The sequence below is a fragment of the Hyaena hyaena genome, unplaced genomic scaffold (assembly GCF_003009895.1).
Source record: "Hyaena hyaena isolate Hyena2069 unplaced genomic scaffold, ASM300989v1 scaffold_454, whole genome shotgun sequence".
Classification (NCBI taxonomy): Eukaryota; Metazoa; Chordata; class Mammalia; order Carnivora; family Hyaenidae; genus Hyaena; species Hyaena hyaena.
Genome location: NW_024081086.1, coordinates 715085 through 737844, shown reverse-complemented (window position 1 = coordinate 737844; position 22760 = coordinate 715085). Strand labels below are relative to the sequence as shown.

Sequence of the window (22760 nt, the reverse complement as noted above, 5' to 3'; positions counted from 1 at the left end):
ACGGCCGGTGGTGGAACATCTAACAGGTACGCAGGAGCATAGTTCTGTAAACAAACTGCTATCAAATCGGCTTCAGAAGTCAGTCTAAAATCAAACCCAAAATCAAACGGTACAGCTTCATAGGAAAAACTCCTTCTTTCCCCAAGGGCTACCACACGGAATCACGTTTCCCTTTACGGTAAGTCCCGAGAGTTGCGCCCTAGATACCGTAAAAGGGAGGGAAGCCCTTGGGGAAGAAAATCAGGCTTCCCGCTTTGCGGCACCAGCAGGGCGGGAAAGTGCCGTGCGGTCGGTTGGAAGCGGGGGCGGGCGGGGGTCCTTGCCCCGCCCCCTCGGGCTGGACTTCCGCTCACCCCGGAGGCGTGTTCCGGGCTCTCCCACCCAGCTCTGGGCGCCGGTTAAGACCACGGTTCCCGTCGGCGGTGCCATGGAGGCGCCGGTGGAGGCGGAAGTTGAAAATGAGGACGGCGACAGCAGCTACGGGGATTTGTGCTTCATGGACAAAGGCCTGAGAAGGTAGAGGGTGCTGCTCAGCCAGCAGCCGCCCGCGCGGGGTCTGGGTAGGTGGCTGCCTCGGTGGAGCAGAGGCAGCGCAGCTTCACCCAGATCACGCACGAACGCTGTCCGGCTTCCTCCCGCCTTACTGCTGCACAAGTGCTCTGAACTACCACGTCCAGCGTATTGTCCCTATTCCTTTCCACCCTGACGACGATCCTCCCTCCTTTACTGGTTCTCCTTGTTTTTCTAATTTTTTACTTGCTCTGTAATTGTTGGCATTCTCGCGTTCTGTCCTGTCTCTTCTGCTCCTTCTCTTACTTCGACACAAAGTGGCACCGTGGTCTCTCTAGCAACCGTGGAGCGAAGTTTTACTGCTTGCTCTTCGTTTTGCCTCAATTCTCTATACCTACATTCTAATTTGTCTTTTGCAGAGCACTATGATACATATATCCATATACGTTTTGAAAGTACTAAACATCATATTTAGCTAACTATTTCCCTCGTGCATGCAGCCCAGATTTATGCATGACATACCAGGTTCTTTGTTCTGCTTTACTGACTGGTCCGTGCTTACCTTTTCCGCCTCACCTCTTAACCATTTCTTCATGACTCTGATTAGCCATACTGAGCTACTGGCAGTTCCATCGTAGGCTTCTCTGTGCTTTTGCACATGCTGTTGCTTTGCGCGTCCCCTGCGGTAGGCAGAACCTTGCTGCTGATAATTAAACCATCTTGTTCTGGATCGTGATCTACAATTTGCCACAAGACCCCAAGGAGATGTTTTTTAACATCTGTCTGGTTTCAGGGTCTGCATTTTCTACTGTACCACGTTGTCTGCAAAGTACTAATTTCCAAAAACTGAAATGTGTCAGAAAATAATTGGCTGTCATTATGAGCATGTGTTAATCGCATAAGGCCTGGCTCTAAATGATGCCTCAGTAAATGACGGTAGATAGATAATTGGAAAATATTTCAAACAGTCACTTTTAGAGATTGGTAATTTGAAATTTACAAATGACTTTGTAAATTTTCTGCCGGGAGTTCTTAGGTGTTTCAGTCTGAAGTCTAAGGGAGGAGTGAATGATCTTATGGCATACTTAAAGTGTTTTTGTGTTTTAATTTGAAATTTGAAATTCTTGATGCTAATTTGGAAGCACACCAGAATCCCTTGTTTTCATTTTACTCCCTGAGTACTAAACTTGCACTTTTGCCAGAGTTAAGTTTCCTCTATAGTAGTTGCTACCGTACCTAGAACAGATGCCCATGACATTGTGAGTTCCTATTACCGGCTTTTCCTCCATCCAGCATCTCTGAACTATGTGCACTGTAGTTTTTATTCCTCAAAGTATCATCTTCAGGAAGGGTTGTGGTAATACATGGCAGTAATTGAGAGAAGTAAGAGATGAGTTCTGTTTAGGGAAGATGCATTCCAAATTTATAGGAGGGAGAATGGACTTAGTTAGAAATAGCACTAGAAATATACTTTCACTAGAGATAGCAATAACTAACGGTTTCTTTTGAAATCAAATACATTCTCGGTTAAATAGCTGTTGCAAATGGTGAAGAATGTAAAATTATAAGCTCCAGTGCCAGATCTGGATTTATACTGCCTCAGGTAATAACTACAAGAATTTGGACAACTTATTTAATTTCTGCAAACTTCAGTAGCCTTATGATACCAATTGCTGAGAATTGTTGTGAGGATTAAATGAAATGAGGAAACTGAGGGTTAGAGAGGTTAACTCACTTAACTCAAGTAATTTAGCAAAAGAAGATGGTAGAATGCAGATTTGATCTGGGGTATTATGATTCCAGGGCCTTTACAATTACAGCCTTCATTATATGCTGATATATGTAGAACCTAGAAGCGCCTAGGGTCACTTGCCTCTGTTGAGTGGGTTTCTTGTTTATCTCTATGACCTAAAATACTGATGAGTGGTAAGAAGCACTGTACTTTATGAGTTATTGAAAGGTTACCACAAGTAGGAAGGATTTCATTATAGAATGAGTAGAGCACATACTTAATCTACATGGTATTTGGTTGATTTTAATTATTTGGTCATGATTTTAAAATCTGTTTCTTAATTATTTTTGATAATACATATTTTCTCTTGTAGCATATCAGAGTTATCTTTAGATTCAACCCTTCATGCCATCAATCTTCATTGCAATAACATCTCAAAAATCGAATCCATTGACCATGTTTGGAATTTACAACACTTAGATCTGTCATCTAATCAAATAACTCGAATTGAAGGGCTAAATACACTGACAAAACTATGCACTTTAAATTTGTCCTGCAATATGATCACAAGAATAGAAGGTTTGTAAGTGATTTTCATGTGATACTTTGCATGAGGAAAATGATTTAAGTCTGCTTTTCTTCTTCCCAGAAGAATGGAATAAGTTATAAACTTGTGAAAACTGAACCTAAAAGTATACTACATAAAAAGTTTTCTTCTAGAAAAGTTACCAGTTTTTTAAGTATTTAAGTATCAAAATACCAGTAAAATTGATTTCACTGTTATCTAACTGTGGATTTGCTTCAAAACTGTCTGAAATAGTAATACTGTATAGCTATAAGTAATTATTTGAATTCTGTAAAGACTTTATTTTACTTTATTTTATTTTAGGACTTGAAACACTAATTAATCTGACTAGATTGAATTTGTCTTATAACCACATCAATGATCTTAGTGGTAAGTACATAATCTTATGTTTTCTGTAATGCTGAATGTTTGCCACATGTGATGGATTAGGCTGAGCTCGGCATGCTGAAAACTGAATAATTCCATTTTTGACCAAAAATATCATCTAGAGAGTATACTTCAGTCATAATTCTTTTTGGTTGGTGCCAAAGCTACAACTAAAATAAAAAATAGGAATATAAACTAGCGTGTTCAGCAACAGAAAAACTTGGATAGAAAGACTTACTTCGGGAGAATAATAATGTTTTAATCATAATTAATCAATATACTATTACATAAAGAAGAATAGTTCCAATAGAACTTTTTACAGTGATTTAAATATTATATGTCTGTGCTGTGTGGTATGGCAACTAATAGCCAGATGTGTCCTTTGAGCACTTAAAATGTGGCTAGTGTAGTGAGGAACTAAATTGGTAATTTAATTTTAACTTAAATTTCAAAAGCCTTATGTGGCTAGTGCTAGCATATTAGACCATATGGGTATACAGCATTCCTAAGGCTATTGTGAATTGAAGATCAAATAAGTTTTTTTCTTTTTGATTTTTAGCATGTCTACAAAAGTTAAACATGTCAGGTATTTCATATACAGAAAATTAAAAAGAACTAGTCCCTACCATTAAGCTAGAACAGCAAGAATATTTTAATTTTTTAATGTTTATTTTTGAGAGAGACTGTGTACAAGTGGGGGAGGGCGAGAGAGAGAAGGAAACACAAAATCTAAAGCAGGCTTCAGGCTCTGAGCTTTCAACACAGAGCCCGATGCAGGGCTCGAACCCATGAACTGTGAATTCATGACCTGACCTGAAGTTGGACGCTTAACCCACTGAGCTACCCAGGCGCCTCAGGAATACTTTAATTTTTTTTAAAACCTCTTCCCTGGGGTGCCTGAGTGGCTCAGTCAGCTGAATATCCCACTCTTGATTTTAGCACAGGTCATGATCCCAGGGTCTTGGGATAGAGCCCTGCATTGAGCATGGAGCCTACTTGAGATTCTCTCTTTCTCTCCCTCTGCCCCTCTCCCCTGCTTGCACGTTCTCTCTCTCTCCAAAAAATAAAAATAAAAAAATAAACTTTTTCCCCCAAAGATGTGAAAGTATTAGAATTGAGTGAACCCTAGCTCCATCACTGCTTTGTGATATTGAACAAAGTATATTATTACTGTTTGGATGCAGTTTCCTTGTCTGAAAAGTGTGACTCTTGGGTAAGAATTGCTCATTCATTTACTCAAAATACATTTATTGAAGATCACTGTATCACATACTGTTCTATAGTGATAAACAACATCAACAAATAGATAAGGTTCTTGTCATAGGGCTTACATTGTATTGGGGAAGAAAAACAAAAAATAAGTTATGTCACCCCCTCAAAAATAAGCAAAAGATTTGAGCAGACCATTCCCCAAGAGGATATCCAAATGACAAATAAGCACATGAAAAAACATATATATTTAGCATCCTTAGTGATTAAGGAAATGCAAATTATCAACCGTAATCAGATCTACTTCATACCTGCTAGAAGAGATAGTTTTAAAAGCTTACAGTACAAAATACTGGTGAGATTGTAGAGAGCTAGAACTTGCATACACTGTGAGGAGAACTGAAATGATACAACTATTTTGGAAAACAGTTTGAAGTTTAATATTTCATATAATATTAAACATACAGTCACCATATAATCATGTGATCCATCTCCTAGGTATTGAAGAGAAATGAAAACATATCTATTCAAAAACCTATACATGAATGTTTATATGATTATATAGCTTTTTATATAATCATATTTATATGATTCTTTATAATCTCCCAAAGCTGGAAACCATCTGTTTGTTTACCACTTAGTAAACAAATTAACAAATTGTGATTCATCCACATGATGGAATATGCTTGACAGTAAAAGGAGATTAACTATTAATACATGCAGCAACATAGGTAAATCTAAAAAGAATTAGGGTAAGTGCAGGGAGTAAGACACAAAAGGTTGCACTATATAATTTCATTTGTATGGCATTCTGACAAAGGCAAGTTACACTGGCAGAAATCAGCATTAGTTGTCAAGGGTTGAAAATGGGAACAGGGACACATTGATTGGCGTGATGGAAATGTTCTGCATTTTAGTTACGGTAGTGGTTACACAACTGTATATGCTTATTAAAGTATATTGATCTCTACCCGTATAAAGGGTGCCTTTTAGTGACTTTATTTTCAATTGTAATAGGAATTTTTTTTTAATTTTTTTAATGTTTTATTTATTTCCGAGAGAGAGAGAGAGAGAGCGTGCATGAGCAGGGGAGGGTCAGAGAGAGAGGGAGATACAGAATCTGAAACAGGCTCCAGGCTCTGAGCTGGTGTCAGCACAGAGCCCTGTGCGGGGCTTGAACCCACGAACCGTGAGATCATGACCTGAGCTGGTCAGATGCTTAACCGACTGAGCCACCCAAGCGCCCCTAAGGAATTTTAAGAAAATACAGGTAACCCTGTAAGTTCTAATAGATAATTCTTAGAATGATAATATTTTATGTGTTCAATAAATAAAGGCAGTTTATATAAGAGCATGCAAAATTAGTAAGGCACATCAGCTTCCAGCTTGTCCTGATAAAGGAACAGAAAGAAGGGTAATGGGGCTAGCACATAGCAAATGAGGGGTTAATATGCTAAGAAAAGAGATGAGAAAGTAGGCAAAGGCCAAACCACAGTTTCATACTCAGGGTAAAAGTTTGCATATTATTCTAGGTGCAGTAGGAAGCTGTAGGAGGGCTTTAAACAAGTAAGTGTTCTTAAAGGGTCACTGGTTGCCGAGTGAGCAATGAGTGAGTATTAGGAGGATAGGAGTGGAAGTCAAGTGACCAGTTAGGAAAGGTATTCCAGCGGTCTAGATGGGAGGTGATGGAGACTTGGACTAGGATGGGAGTAGTGTAGAGGAGCAAATGGATATATTTTGCAGGTAAAGTTCATAGGATTTGCTTATGGATTGAGATAAGGAAATGAAGAAAAAAGGAATCAAAGATAATCAGCTGTGAGTTTTTTCTGTAGTGACAGGTGGATGATGGTACTGGTTCCTGATGTGGGAGAGATTAGGGGGAAACGGGTTTAGAGTTGAGGGGACGAGAAGTAAGGATCTGTCTTAATTTGATAATCCTATTAGACATGTATGTATGTATTTTGTATAATGTGCAGGTTAGGGGTTGGGAATCATGGTTGGAGTTGTAGATTTGGCACATCAATGGTATTTGTAACCATGAAACTGTAGGACATTCTGGATAGCATATGAATAGAGGTGGGAGACCAGGAATGAGCCTTTAAAATTGAAGAGGAACATAAAGTTAAAGCCTGAGAGGAAGAACCAGTAACCTGGAACAAGGCTTAGAATTGTCACAGGAAATTACGACATGCTGAGTACTTATACGAATGCATGATAGAAAGCCTGACCTTATAGAGAGTTGATCTTATAGAGAGTTGTCAGTGAAGACTTTACTGAGGACATGAGGGATGAGTTGATGTTCGTGATGAGGACTGTGAACAAAAGAAGAGGCAATCCTGTAAGAAAGAGAAGTAGATGTTAGCCCAGTAAAGATGAAGAGAAGAGTGTACCAGTCAGGTTGTAGAAATTAAAGAGGTAAAAAAAGGTGGGTAAAGTTGAATTTGTGTTTATGGAGAGTACTAAACCAAGCAAAATTGTATAGAAGACATTTGGGGGAACAATATAGAGTATATCTCTGAATAGTCCTTCCAAAAGAAGGGAGGCTAGCATTCATCCACTGACAGCCCCACTTCTGTTGAGAATATCCCTGGAAATTTTAACTCTCTTACATTCAAAAGCTCCATTTTGAAGAGAGCTCTGAGGTAAGAAAAGAGAAACATGAAGTGCTCCAGGGAGACACTCTGGCAGTATACATGGCCCCATCCACCGCAGCTGCAGCTAAAGTCAAAGGCTGGTCACTGGTACCAGGCAGCAGTCACCTCTGCTGCAACCTAGTTCCTAATGTTACCGTGCTCTAGGTTCACTCATGTTAAGAATTATTATCAGGGAGTGAAATCAAATGAGTGCTATTTGTATTTTATTTTATTTTATTTTTTCTCTATTTTCCCATTTTATTTTATTTATTTATTTATTTATTTATTTTTTACAAATAGTTTATTGTCAAATTAGTTTCCACATAACACTCAGTGCTCATCCCCACAAGTGCCCTCCTCCATGCCCATCCCCACTCCCCCCCATTTGTATTTTATAATCAAACCAACAAAATTGAAGGATATTGCAGTGTTGGCTTATGTCTGCTAATCAAAAAGATGTGTTAATTGAGAACCTGAAGTCATTGTTTTATGCTTCTCATCTAAGTACATAACATTGGCCTTGGGAGGTCCATATGTTCTGTTTGAAGAGAGCCAGAGACCAGGAACCTCTGGGCTAGGGCCTCAAAGAGATGCTAAACCTGTGTTTATTCAAACTTTAGTGATGCCGTAATTATTCGATGTAGCTATTTGTAGAGACTTATTAATGCTGCTCCTTTGTCTCAAAATCTAACCCATATAAAAATTATTTTTTAATTAGTTCTAAGCAAAATGATTTTGATGGTATCAAAAAAGTTTTTTTTTTTTTCCCTTACTGCAGGTTTGATTCCCCTTCAAGGAATTAAACATAAACTCAGATATATTGACCTACATAGTAATTGTGTCGATAGTATCCATCACTTACTTCAGTGTATGGTAGGATTGCACTTCTTGACTAATCTCATTTTGGAGAAAAATGGAGAGGATAACCCTGTCTGTCGTGTACCAGGTATGAGCAATTAATTTAATACTTTTTGTAACAGTTCATATTCAAAGGTCCTTTATTTTCTGCAGCAGGTGCTTATGACCTCCTTTTATATGTCATAAACTTTGCAACTTTTTATTACATATTTGGAAAAACATAATGGCAAATAATTTTTAAGACAAATTGCTATTAAGAACACAGGATGAACAGATAAGTAATTCTATGTAGACAGTATTTGATAAGTGAATGCCTCAAATTAAATCATGTTATTATGATATATTCTTACAGTATAATACTGTGCAGCCATAAAAATAATATATAGAATCTTTAGCTACTGGTATGCACTTATTTCCAAGATATATTATTAAGAGAAAGAAAAGCAAGCAGGTTACAAAACATTGCATATAATAGGTATTTGCTTAGTATATATGTAAAATATCTAAAGGCTACACCAAAAATTGCTAACAATGGCTAACTCCAGTATTAAGTAGCTAGAGTTCAGGAAATGCCAAAATGGTGGCAAAGGGTAGCTGCAACTAAGGAAATGTTAGGAAAACTTTTTCCTGTGTACTTTTTAAATTTTGTTTGTGAATGTATTAGATTATTAATAAATAAATGATTTTTGAAAGAAAGCTTAAACTTAATATGATATATAGAAGGTGCTGCTGAAATGCCATTTGATCTAATTCAGAATCACTGAAAGTTGGCAAATACAAAGCGGACCAGACTGTAATTTCTAAAACTCGCTAATCTCAAATTGCTTAACCAAGCAATAAGATGACAGATGTAGAACATGAATACATATTCTAAAGCTCTGCTTGGGTAGAAGTTGGCTATAGAGTTGGCTCCATTCTGTCATTAATATGCAGCTGTATGAAGGCTTTTCCAAGAATGAGAGCTTGTTTTGAAAATTTTATTTCAGACAAGAATATAATAGATTTGAGATGAACTGTTTTCCTAAACCCATGTAATATAGAGTCTCCCTAAGAATCAGGACAGACTTCAGTTTTCTGGGGAAATCCTTTTCTTGAAAGAAAACCTTATTGCTAAAACAACTTTATTTTTCTTTTCTCTACTTAACCCAAGTTGGATTTTTTCTTAACAATTTGTCTTAAGAATCTCTAGTTCCTACAGTTTTAACCTTTGTTTTTCACTTTCTTTATTTGATGAGGTATTTTAACATGATTGCCATCCTCCTAGAATGGAAGGGATACTTATTACTAAAGTTACTTTCCTTCCTTCAAAATTTTAGTATTAATTTGCCAGACTTCTTAATTTTGAAGTTCTTCCAACCATTTCATTGCCTTTATTTAGAAGTACTTGGTTTTAAAATTATAGTTAAGTAAAATTAAAGTGTTTCTTTAGCCAACATGCAAAATTAATGTTGATTTATCAGATTTCTCATATTTAGGGGCGCCTGGGTGGCTCAGTCGGTTAAGCGACTGACTTTGGTCATGATCTCACGGTTTGTGGGTTCGAGCCCCATGTTGGGCTCTGCTGACAGCTAGTTCAGAGCCTGGAGCCTGCTTCAGATTCCGACACTCCCCTGCTCACGCTGTCTCTCTTTCTCTCTCTCAGAGATAAATGAAAAAAAAAAAAAAAGATTTCTCATATTTAATTGTACTTAGGGAAAATAAACATTTCTTGAATAGTTGATAGATTGCCTATCTTAATCTTAGTTATATGTAATGTAAGGTGACAGTGGGGATGTTCAAGTTTACTAATGCTGGAGGCTTCATTAATAAAATTCTGGATTTCTAGTTGTTACTCACTACCTGATATTTATACTAATCATATTTCAAATAAAAGACACATTTGGCTCTCTGTTCAGAATAAATGGTTACTGGTATCCTGTAAATATAACTTTAAAGCAATTTTATAAAAGATAAATCCAGCAATGACGATTTTTAACTTCCTGATCTTCACCAGGAGGATTTTGTGGGAGAGGTGGTGGGGAATTTTGTTTGTTTTGTATTTAATGATTACATAGTAGAGAATGACTAAGGAGCTTTTATTACAAGTTTATTAGTTGCATTCCAGAACTAATTTTAACATTTAGGTGGTATATCTGGTAGCTGATAAATTTACTGTATTTTAGAAATAATCAACTTTTTAATGCCTCAGTTTTCATTTTGAATGCTTTGTTTCCAAGGGTACAGAGCAATTATGCTCCAGACGTTGCCACAACTCAGAATCCTAGACTGCAGGAACATATTTGGTGAGCCAGTAAATTTGTCAGAAATAAATTCATCACACCTACAGTGCTTTGAAGGTCTTTTGGATAACTTAGTTTCTTCGGATTCTCCCCTAAATATAAGTGAAGATGAGGTATGGTATTGTTTTTCTTTCTAATATAAAAGATACCTTCAAATTTTAACTAATAATATAAACTTAAAAGATTTTGGTTTGTTTCTGTGTCATAGATAATTGATAGTATGCCAGTGGTAACACCACCCATCGATGAGATAGTTCCCTTGGATCAGTTTGCATCACCAACAGATACTCGTTTGACATCCTTTATATCTATGTGTCCGTCTTCTGAGCCGGAGAAAGTTAATATTGAAAACAATTTTAATAATGACATGAAACTTCAGAAATTAGATGATCAAATTTTACAGCTTCTCACTGACGTAACTATTTTTCCTATATTTCTAAACTGTGTTTGTTGGGAAAAAAGATAGTTAAGAATATGTAAAATAAAAATACCATACAAGCTAACCAAATGGAAATAAGTTATAGTTAAAGTATTGGTATGTATGTATCTTTTTCCTTTACAGAAATAGGATTTCTAATAGTGGTTTTATAATAGTGGTAATCGAAAAAGGTAACATAATTTTTTCACTTATTTTCCTTGTTGTCCTTCAAATGTTTATTCTCTAATTCCTTTGTTGCTCTGCTCTGCTTCACATTATTTCCACCCACCCACCCACCTTTTATTTCATCCTTAAGTAATCTCAGAACTCTTTGGACTCAATGTTTATTATCATACAGGATATGTGAGTTACTTTTGGCCCCTATTATCTTCAGTTGTTTCTAGAACTTAGAGGTGAATGACAAGTGAATTTATGTAGCTCCTGCTTCATTCTGTGTACAGCAGACCCTCACCAAATTAATCTCTACTTCCTGAGATATTCTTTTTTTTTTTTTTTTTTTTACCCCTTTTACTAGTACCCTGGCTTTTAGAATATTTGAACTATGTGGATGAACTACAGTTCCTAGATTTTATTGCTGTTCAGGTCTCCAACCCTTGCTCTAGCATTTTTGGCTGTGATCTGCAACAGCAGCTGTTTTCTTAAATATCACACCTCCCAGAATGCAACGGATTATTACTTACCCCCAACCTGGATGTAGGGTAGAAACACTGTGGTACAGGCCAAAGAGGCTGTTAGTCAAACGTCCATTTGACCTAGATATTTGTAATTAAATTCTAATAATCAAAAGTTTTTCCTCCAAATGAAGTGGGGGTGGGGAGTGGAAAATGTTAATGGAATTATGGTTCAAAAGATTTTTTAATAATCCTGAACTATTATCATAATTACAACACTAACAATGCTATGTAAGAGGAGATCTACCTTAGGTCAGTGAATGAATAAGGCTGTAAGGATTTTGTGTGCCAGAAATCTCGAGACATTTCATTTGGGCCACAGAGGTAGGTAGTAATAGAACTGGGACAACAGTGCCAGCCTGTACATTTTTTGACATCATTGATGACATGTCACTGAGCTTTTAGACTTTTCCATTTCCTCAGATTTCATCTTTCATCTTTTATAATGGCTGATTCTTCTAATATCCAAGTTAGATTTAAGTTGAGTAACTTAAATTTGAAATGAACGTTTGCAGCCCTTCTTACGCCATCCTCATTTCATTCTCACAACAACCCAATCAGGTAGATAGAGGTTAATAGATCATTCTTATTTTATAGAAAAGAAACTCAAGACTTTTAAGCATCCTTATTAGTAAAAAGAATTGAACTTTAGAACCAAACCTGTGATACCCTGTCTAGTACTCTTTCCACCATCATGCTTTTTACTCAGTTATGGTGGCAGTTCTCCTTACTTTGTAACCAAAAATAGGAAATAATAATAGCTAACAGGGGGAAAAACGTGACTCATTGCTCTGCATATTAAAAAAAAATAGGTGAATAACTTCTTGTCTGCTTACTTACTTGGTGTGGAAGGTAAACATAGAATTTTGATTTCAGTTGATATAAATACTCTTTTTTCAAAAGAAGCAATTTATAAATAAAGTCCATAATATTACTGAAAATGTATTATACTACAGTATTTTTCTTAACTATGGGACTTATAATTATTACACTGATATTGAGAGTTCTCTGTGAAGACTTTTGTCTTTTAGTGTTTCCCTACCATTTTATGATGAAATTTCCAAAATTAGAGCAAACTTGAAAGAATTTATCAATGAATACCAGTATTCCCACCAACTAGATACCACCGTCAACATTTTACTTTACTTATTTCATCATATATTTATTCATTTATCAGTTTTGGTAGTTCGTCAGTTTTTTCCAGATTGCACAGTTTGTTGGCATATAATTTTCCATAGAGTTCTCTTAACAATTGTATTTCTGTAATGTTGGTTGTGATCTCTTTCATTTGTGATTTTCTCTATTTGGATCCTTTCTTCTTTTTGATAAGTCTGGCTAGGGGCTTATCAATGTCATTAATTTTTTCAAAGAACCAGCTCTTAGTTTCGTTGATCTGCTCTATGGTTTGTTTGTTTGTTTGTTTCTATATAATTTATTTCTCCTCTAATCTTTATTATTTCCCTTCTGCAGGCTTTAGGCTTTGTTTGCTGTTCCTTTTCTAACTTTAGGTTTATTAAAGTTAGGTTGTGTATTTGGGACCTTTCTTGCTTCCAGAGGTGGCCTGAATTGCAGTGTACTTCCCTCTTAGGACTGCCTTTGCTGCATCCCAAGGTTTTGGACTGTCTTTTTTTTTTTTTTTTTTTTTTTGCTTCCATATATTTCTTTAATTTCCTGGCTAACCCGTTCATTCTTTAAAAGGATGTTCTTTAACATCCGTGTATTTGACGGCTTTCAAATTCTTTCTTGTGGTTGACTTCAAGTTTCATAGCATTATAATCCATAAATATGCATGGTATGATCTTGATCTTTTTGTACTTGTTGAGGGCTGATTTGTGACCCAGTATGTGGTCTATTCTGGAGAATATTCCATGTGCACTGAAAGGAATGTGTATTCTGCTGCTTTAGGATGAACCATTCTAAATATATATCTGTTAAGTCCATCCTGTCCAGTGTGTCATTCAAAGTCATTATTTCCTTTTTGATTTTCTGCCTAAGTGACCTGTTCATTGCTGTAAGTGGGGTGTTAAAGTATTTACTATTATTGTATTACTATCAATGAGTTTCTTTATGTTATTCGTTGACTTATATATTTGGGTGCTATCATTGGGGGCATAAATGTTCATGATTATTAGACCTTCTCAATGGATAGACCCCTTAACTATGCTATAATGCCATTCTTCATCTCTTTTCACAAATCTAGTTTGTCTAAGTAGGACTATTTCCACTTTATTTTGACATTCAGTAGCATGCTAGATAGTTCTCCATCCCCTCACTTTCAATCTGCAGGTGTCTTTAAGTCTAAAATGAGTCTCTTATAGGTAGCATATAGATAGATCTTGTTTTGTTTATCCATTCTGATACCCTTTGTCTTTTGATTGGAGCATTTAGTCCATATACATCCAGAGTAATTATTGAAAGATAAGAATTTAGTGCCATTTTGTTACTTGTAGAGTTAGTATTTCTGGTGATGCTCTCTGGTCTTTTCCAATCTTTGTTGCTTTTGGTCTTTTTTTTTTTTTTCCCTCTACTCAAAGAATTCTCCTTAAAATTTCTTACAGAGTTGGTTTAGTGGTCACAAACTCCTTTAGTTCTTGTTCGTTTGGGAAACAATCTCTCTTTGTATTTAGAATGACAGCCTTGCGGGGTACAGTATTCTTGGCTAAAGATTTTTTCCATTCAGCACATTGAATATATCTTGCCACTCCTTTATGGTCTGCCAAGTTTCTGTGGACAGTTCTGCTGCAAATCTGATCTGTCTTCCCTTGTAGGGTAAGGACTTTTTTTCCCATTCTGTTTGCAGGATTCTTTCCTTATCTGAATTAGGTGAATTTGACTACATGTGTTGGCAATGCCTGGCTTTTGTTGAATTTAATGAAGGTTCTCTGTGCTTTTTGGACTTTATTGTCTTCTTCCCCAGATTAGTGAAGTTTTCAGCTATAATTTGCTCACATAAACCTTCTGCCACTTTTTCTCTCCTTTCATCTTCTGGGACTCCTGTGATACAGATGTTGTTACATTTTAATAAATGGCTACTCAGAGTCTGCCTTTGTGATCCTTTATCTTTGTTTCCCTCTTCTTGTCAGCTTTCTTGTTTTCCATAATTTTATCTTCTGTATCACTAATTCACCCCTCTGCCTCGTTTCATCCGCATTTTTATGGCCTCCATGGTTTGCGTCTCGGTTGTAGCATTTATAATTTTGGCCTGACTAGAATTTAGATCTTTTATCTCTGCAGTAAGGGATTCTCTGGTGTCATCTATGCTTTTTTCAAACCCAACTAGTATTCTTATAGCTGTTTTAAATTCTAGTTCAGACATCTTATGTCTACATTGATTAAATCCCTGGGTGGCATTTCTTCCTGTTCTTTCTTTTGAGGTGAATTCCTCTGTCTAATCATTTTAGAGGAAGAAAAACAATAATAATAATAATAGAATGACATAAAAATTTAAAATTACATTTTAATCAGATAAAGGAAGGTAGAGCCAAAGTGTGTTTGTTCTGCTTAAGAGAAGCTTGATAGAAAAAAGAGAAGAGAAAAAGAAATTAAAAATTAAAAAAATAATAAATTTTGCTCATTCTATATCCAAGAAACAAAAGAAAGAAAAACAGAAGCAACAACAACAAAATGAGCAAAAAAAAATCCCTAAATGAACCTAGATCAACTAGAGCTGAAATTTTGCAGCAGTCTATGGTCAGTAGACTGAGCTTATGGACGGGTATTCTGGGGGAGTGGCCTGTTGCTCTGGCCACTCAAAAGGACTTAACCCTAGTTGAGATGTGCCAGGAAGGCACAGGTGGGTGGGGTTTGGTGTACCAGTTCTGTTCTCCACTTGGCGGCGCTGTTTAGCTGACTGGGATCGATAAGTATTGATGGGTTACTGGTAAGAATGGCTTCATTCTGCTCTCTAGTCTCCAGAATGGGAAGTTTATGCCCACACAGACGTGCCATCAGCCCCCCGTCCTGTATCCTCAGCTCCCCGCCTTTCCTGTCTGTGTCCTAGCTGTCTGCCGCCAGGAAGTGCCTCTCCAGAGTTTTATCTAAGGCAAAGCTGTGTTTTAGAACCCCCACACTTCAGAGACCCCTGCAGTTTGAACCCACAGTGATCTGAGGGAGTGTCTCACTGTGCTGTGGCCAGGGCCACCTTGTCCCCAGAAACAGTTGGTCACATCACCATGCAGTGACAGTGGCTCAGTTTATGGTAAATCACAACACACAGCTGGCACCAGAATTTGCTGCCCTCACCTGGCATCTTTGTTCCTATACGGGTGAATGTGGTAGCTTGACGGCACCCACTGGATCTTTTGCCTGGGAGAGGGCTTATCACCTCTACCAAATACACTCCAGGCAGGGGAACTGCTTCTCCCCAGTTGACCCAGGGGATCCTCGGACACCGCTGCCTGCTCCTGGGGCTCTGCCCTGCTTCTTTGCCAGAGCGCCATACGGGCTGATCTCTGAAACTTCCGACTCTACCGCTGTTCATCAAAAACTGGTAGTATTGATAACCTTCTCCTTTGTGCTTTGTCGTTGCTGTTGGACAACAGTCTTCTTGTGCAGGCCCCTGGGCATGTTTTCACTCTCTCTAGATGCTTTCAGGGGGAGTGCTTTCTTGCACAAACTCAATGCACTCCTCTCTCTCACCTTGTGTCTTTCTCCTCTCTGTGAAAACGGCTACCTCCCCTCTGCTGCACCTCAGCTCTTCTCTCCCTCATTTCACTTCTCTGCTGTACGCACCTGCCACGTTCTCTCCCTCAAATTATGTAGATTGTTCTGTTAATCCTTAGATCAATTTCCTAGATGTTCAGAATGGTTTAATGTTGATATAGCTGTGTTTGAAGGACAAGTCCAGAGTCCCTTTACTGCTCCACTATCTTAACTCCCCGTTTTTTAGATTCTTAATGTAAGTTCTTAGATTACTGATTTTACACCAGTCTTCTAATTAAATTAATTAAACATCTAAAGCAATATAAATTTTTGAGCATTGCATTAGCTACATTTCACTAAGTTTTAGGTATCTGTTTTCATCGTTTAGCTAGAAATATTTTCTAGTTTCTCTTGTGATTTCATTAGTCAAGGATTATTTAGAACTCTCTTGTTTATTTTTCAAATATTTGTGGTTCCTAGACATGTTATTGTTACTAACTTCTAATTTCCTTCCATTTTGTCAGAGAACATTCTGGATAATTTTACTCTTTTTAAATTTACTGAGACTTATTTTATAGCCCAGCATATGGTCTATGTTGTTGGATATTCTTTGTGCACTTAAACAAAATGTGTATTATAAACTTGTTAAGTCAGAATGGCTAATAGTATTTTCAGATGACTCGTATCATTACTGATTTTTTTTTTTTGGTCTAGTTCTGTAAGTTGCTGATAGTTATTTTCTAAAAATTTATTTCTTGTCTGGTCTATCACTTATATGCAAGATGTTAAGATCTCCATCTAAGAGTGTGGATTGGTCTGTTTCTTCCTTTAATTCTCTCAATATTTGCTTATATTTGAAGCTCTGTTATTAAGCACATACATGTTTTACAAGTCCTTTGTCTTCCTGATGAAATGTTCCTCTTTGTCTCTTGAAGTATTCTTTTCTTAAGTCTGTTTTCTGTGATATTAATATAACCATTTCAGCCTTCTTATGTTTGTAATTTATGTGATAAAACATTTTCTGTTAGTTTTTAATAGGGAATTTATTGAGTTATAATTCACTTACTGTGCAATTCAATTGTTTGTACACATTAACAGTCACTACCATTTCCCTCCTGCCCTAGGTAGCCACTAGTAAATTTTATTTCTCTCTGGATTTGCCTTTTTTGGAAATTTTATGTAAATAGAGTCATACAATATGTGGCCTTTTGTGACTGTATTTTTTTTTACTTAGTGTAATGTTTTCAGGTTTTATCCATTTTGTAGCATGTATCAGTACTTCATTTTTTTTATTGTCAGCTAATCTATTGTGTGAATATACCACATTTTATCCATTCTTTTGGTTATTTTGGGTAATTTCCACTTTTTGACTATTATGACTAATGCTTCTGTGAACATTCACATTTAAACTTTTGGGTGGACATACATTTTCATTTCTTTTTTCTGTATATCTAATAGTGGAATTGTAGGTCACATAGTAACTATGTGTATAACCTTTGACCTCACCAAGTTATTATCTGTGGTTTTGCTTATAGCCATCTTAGCTGATGTGATGGTATCTTTATATTGAAGTGAGTCTTCTATAAGGTGGATCTTCTTTTTTAATTCAGCCTGGCTATCACTTTTTTTGAAGAGTCCATAGTCCATTAAAATTCATTGTAATCACTGAAGTTGGATTTAGGTATACCATTCCATTGTTTGCTTTTTGCTCACTTCTTTTTTATTAATTTTTCTACCTTTTCTACTTTCTGGGTTTTTTTTTTAAGTTTATTTATTTATTTTGAGAGACACAGAGACCAGGAGCAGGGGAGGGCAGAGAGAGGGGGCAGGGAAAGAGAGAGTCCCAAGCAGGCTCTGCACTGTCAGCATGGAGCCCGATGGTGGGGCTCGAGCTCAAGCTACGAGATCATGACCTGAGCCGAAATCAAGAGTTGGATGCTTAACCGACTGAGCCATCCAGGTGCCCTTGCTATGTATTTTTTACAATTCAATCTTAATTTTTATTTGGTTCTTTAGTCATACTTTAGTCACACATAGTGTGTGTGGCGGCTCTAAAAATAGACTTTTCAAAGTATACTTAGAATTAATACTGTATAATTTTGTGTAAAATGTAGAACTCTTGCATCTATGACACTTTGTTAGAATTGCCATTTGTATTTCATTTGGATGCATTATAAACTCTAGAAGACAACATTTTAGTTTTTGCTTTAAAGGAATTAAGAGTAAAAAATATTTAAATGTTTCTTGTATTTATCTGTATATGAGTCATAGCATACTCTATTTCTTTCTGAAGATTTTAGTTTCCTTGTAGTATTATTTTCTTTCAGCCAGAACTCTTGGCCTGAACTTCCTGTAACAAATCTTGTAGTGGACATCTGAGAACAACAAATTCTCTTCATTTTGCCTCTTTGAAGGACATTTTTTGCTGAATATAGAATTCTAAGTTGACAGCTCTTTTCTTCCTGGCCTCCACAGTTTTTAATGCAAAGTTAGCATTAATTCGGATCCTTGATTTCCTGTATGTAATGTGTCCTTTCATTTTGGATGGTTTCAAGAATTTCCCTTTAGTTTAGGTTGTCACCAGTTTGGCTACAGTGTGCTTAAGGCTACTTTTCTTCATGTTTATCGTGCTTAAGGTTTCTCTGAGTGTTTTAAATCTATAAATTAGTCTTCACCCAATTTGGGAAATTTTTGGACATCATTTCGAATATTTTTCTGTCCCATTTTCCCTTTTCTCAGATTCCACTTAGACTTTTTGATACTATCCCACAGCTTCAGAAGACTTTACCATCTTTTCAGCTTTTTTTCTCTATATTCATATTAAATAATTTTCACTCCACTATCCTTAAGGTCATTTATTCTTTCATCACCTCATTCTCTTCTTAAGCCCAGCCAATTTTTAGTTCAGATGTATATTTAGTTCAGCTGTAGAATTTCCATATTTTTGTAATTTCTGTCTCTCTGCTGAATTTTCTTTTTCTTTTTTTTATAGTTTTTATTATTTTTGAGACAGAGACAGAGCATGAGCGGGGGAGAGGCAGAGAGAGAGAGGGAGACACAATCTGAAACTGGCTCCAAGCTCTGAGCTCCAGCACAGAACCTGATGCGGAGCTCGCACTCACAAACCATGAGATCAAGACCTGAGCCGAGGTCGGACACTTAACTGACTGAGCCACCCAGGTGTCCCTGAATTTTCTCTTCATTCATGAAGAGCATATTTTATATCACTGAGCTCAATTATAATCACCTTTTTTTACTGAGGTATATTGGCTCACAGTGTTGCATAGTTTCAGGTGTACAACATAGCGATTCAACAACTCTGTTTATTATGCTCACCACAGTTGTAGCTACCATCTGTCATCATACCATGCTACTACAGTACCATCGACTGTATTCCCTATGCTGATTTATTAATTCCACAACTAGAAACCTTTACCTTCCAATCTCTTACACTCATTTCTCCTGTCCCTCAATCCCCTCCACTATGGAAACCACCAGTTTGTTCTCTGTATTTATGGGTCACTTTATGATTTTTTTTATATGTTTGTTTGTTTTGGCTTTTAGATTTGCATATGGGTGAAATCATATGGTATTGTCTTTCTCTGACTAATTTCATTTAGCGAAATACCCTAGGTCCATCCATATTGTCACAAATGGCAATATTCCATTCTTTTTTATGGCCAAGTAATAGTCTGTTGTTTTCTGCTCATTTGAATATTTGAGTCCTCTCAAGTTAGGTCTCCATTGATTGTGTTTTCCTTGAGAATAGGTCATATTTTGTTGGTTCTTCTTAGGGTGAATAATTTTGGATTTTTTCCTGGACATTGTGAATGTTATATTATGGAGTCTTCAGATGCTATGATAGCCCTCCAAAGAATGATACTTTAGATGCAGAAACATTTAACTTGCTTTCACTTGAACTATAAATTTGTCTCTTGGGTAGCAGTTTATTTTTTCTTATGCTGTACTGGCTTTGTGCAGTCTGTACTGGCCTGTGATTCTTTTTTATTTTTTTAATTTTTTCTTAATGTTTTATTTATTTTTGAGAGATAGAGACAGTGTGAGCAGGGGAGGGTCAGAGAGAGAGGGAGTTACAGAATCCGAAGACAGGCTCCAAGCTCTGAGCTAGCTGTCAGCACAAAGCCCGACGCAGGTCTCAAACCCACTAACCGTGAGATCATGACCTGAGCCGAAGTCGGACATTTAACCGACTGAGCCATCCAGGCGCCCCTGGCCTGTGATTCTTTAGGCTTAAAGGTTTATGATTTTTCTACCTCTCCTACATACTGCTGATTATGTTAAGCTCTCAAGTGAAAAAAAACATAAAAACAGAAACACCCTATTCTGGTCATTTTTCTAAGTGTCAACTCCGCTCTAGAATAAACCAGCTTTTGTTCCTTTCCAGGGCATCCAACTAGTTTTTGTTTGCTGTTTGTTTATATTTTTCCTAGAGTTTGATTGCTGTCTTGAGAATCAACCTTGTAGGAACTTACTTGTCCATACCAGAAGCTGAATTTCCTGTCTTTAATTCTAAACATACCTAGTTTATAAATCCTTAATCTTGTAAAAAGTCATAGTGTTTCAGGAAATAATCACATTTTAAGTGTTTTTAACTGAATTGAACTTTTAACCAACTTTGTTGGTTCTTTTATTCTAGACTTCTGAGTCTTTAAGAGATAATGTTCCCGAGAAAGATCTCAGACCAAAAAGAGATACAGATATGACTTCTGAAAGCGAGTATGGAAACAGAAAAGAATTTAATAGAAGAATTCCTCGAAGATCAAAAATCCCATACTATTCTAGAACTATTCAGACTATTAAGCACCACAACAAAAACAATACTTTTATGAGGTAATTGTTTTAGTATTAGAAATTTGAAGAAGGCACACAGATAGAATTTAATGCTGTTGGCTTGTTCCTTTAAAGCTGTCTTAGAGTGATATTTCTTACTTTTCTAATGTCAGAGATTTGACTTTTCAGTCTTGCCTCAGATTTGGTCAGTACATGTATATAAATGTATACAAAAGGATCCCTTTCTCTGATAGATTATCATTACCTAAGTTGTGAAAATTAGTATAGATACCATACATTTCTTTGAGTTATTACCTATGCTTTTTTTCTTTGCAGTTGTAATCGTAAAATGAAACAACCTTTCTTTAAAGACTTATATGTAAGGTCATCTTTAGCAAACTGTAATATATTAGAAGAATCAGAAGAACAGAAGAAGGAACTCATTAAAGTAGACAATAGTTGCTTAGAAGACAACACTTACCGGGTATGGTGTAAGAAATTAAGAAAAAAATGAATCTTAGTTTTAAATGTAAAATTAGTCCTAGTAAAATAATGCGTGTCTTTATGAGCAAAAAAACATTGCATATAATTATATTGAGGTGATGGTTTTGGTTATTTTTCCCTTCCTGATTTGCAGATTTTGTATAATATTTTTGTAAGTTGTAAAGGAATGAAAGTCACACATTCATCTAAAGTCAGAGTTTAGTGAAATCATTTGTTATATGCTGGTGGAGGAAAAAAACATCAAAATTTTCAAATTCTTATTTCTTAAAACAATGGTTCCTAACTTTTCGGTCTTAGACCCTTTTAAATTTCTAAGGAAATTTATGGGTCTTCTCAGAGAACTCTAATTTTATACACACTCAAAAAGTGTGTATAATTTCAAGGTTTTCATGCATACTGCTGAAACCCAGTTTGGGATGCATGGATCCCAGATTAAGAGGCCTTTAAGCAGGGCATCTGGTAGAGTGTGCAACTATTGATCTCGGGGTCGTAAGTTTAAGCCCCTTGTTGGGCAGGTAGCTTAACTTAAAAAGAAAAACAAAGAGGCCTTCAGGAATTTAAATATTCTACAGTATTTGCCTTCATTTTTCTCATGTTATTAAAAATTTTTAGAACACATTGATTTATATTTTTTACCAACTTGATCTTCCTTTACTTGTAAAATGCTAATTATACTTTCAGTTGTAATGTGCACTGTTGCTCCAGTACAATAATTGCTTTTTAAACTGCATCACACCTTTCATGCCTTGGTTTCCTCTCCCTGAATTCTCAAGTATAGAGGCTTTAATGTTGGAAAATAATAATCACTAGGACAATAATAATAGCAGCTAACATTTATTAAGTGGCACTGTTGTGCGCTATTCTATATAGTACTTCCATTAGTTTGTTTAATTCTTACCACAGCCCTTTGAATTAGATAACTATTATTTCTATATTACAAATGATAAAATTGAGGCAGTGAAAGATTAGTAGGTAACTTTTCCAGGTTCATATAACTCTATTATTTTCTTTCAGACACTTCTTCAACAACTCGACCAAGAGAGAGAGAAGAGATGGAAAGCTGAACAAGCTGAAAAGAAACTTAGGAATTATATTGATGAATTGCACAAACATGTAAAGGAGAAAAAAGGTTTCCATACCCTGGCTCTGCTCACCACAGATAGGTAAGGGAAACAACTGTAAACCTAACTTGGAACTGGAGTGCCTCAGTTTACACCAGCTGTAGTGTAAACTGCAGTTTATTTAAAGCATTAAATTTATTTAAAGATTTAATGTTTTATAAGTTTTTTATGTAAATGAAGGATTCAGGGTACACTTCCTTGTACCATCAAGCTGCTCCCCTCAAGCTGGGAAGTGTTAGATAAGTAAATATAAGTGAAGAAGAGCAAGAACAGGGATTGGCAATTTTTTTCTATACCGTGTTGGTTTCTGTGAAGGATAGGGACTGGCGAACTTTCTTTCAGCTTTCTAGGTCATTTTTGGTCTCTGCATATTCTCTTCTGGTGGGATTTGGTACCAGATAGCCGAGGTTTCTTAATTCT

At 36.3% G+C, this 22760-nt stretch overlaps 1 protein-coding gene across 2 annotated transcripts in view; it reads left to right on the top strand.

The window, feature by feature from the left end:
* The first annotated feature begins 380 nt into the window (after positions 1-380).
* Positions 381-22760, top strand: part of LRRCC1 (leucine rich repeat and coiled-coil centrosomal protein 1) — a 41125-nt gene continuing 18745 nt past the window's right edge. The window contains exons 1-9 of one of the 2 annotated variants that reach the window (XM_039253482.1): positions 381-516; positions 2616-2821; positions 3132-3197; positions 7815-7982; positions 10111-10286; positions 10382-10588; positions 20582-20775; positions 21052-21199; positions 22234-22382. In XM_039253482.1, coding sequence (XP_039109413.1) covers positions 428-516; positions 2616-2821; positions 3132-3197; positions 7815-7982; positions 10111-10286; positions 10382-10588; positions 20582-20775; positions 21052-21199; positions 22234-22382 — 1403 coding nt within the window. In that variant the 5' untranslated portion in view covers positions 381-427. The remainder of the gene's footprint in view (positions 517-2615; positions 2822-3131; positions 3198-7814; positions 7983-10110; positions 10287-10381; positions 10589-20581; positions 20776-21051; positions 21200-22233; positions 22383-22760) is intronic. The other variant, XM_039253483.1, reaches the window with a different exon arrangement.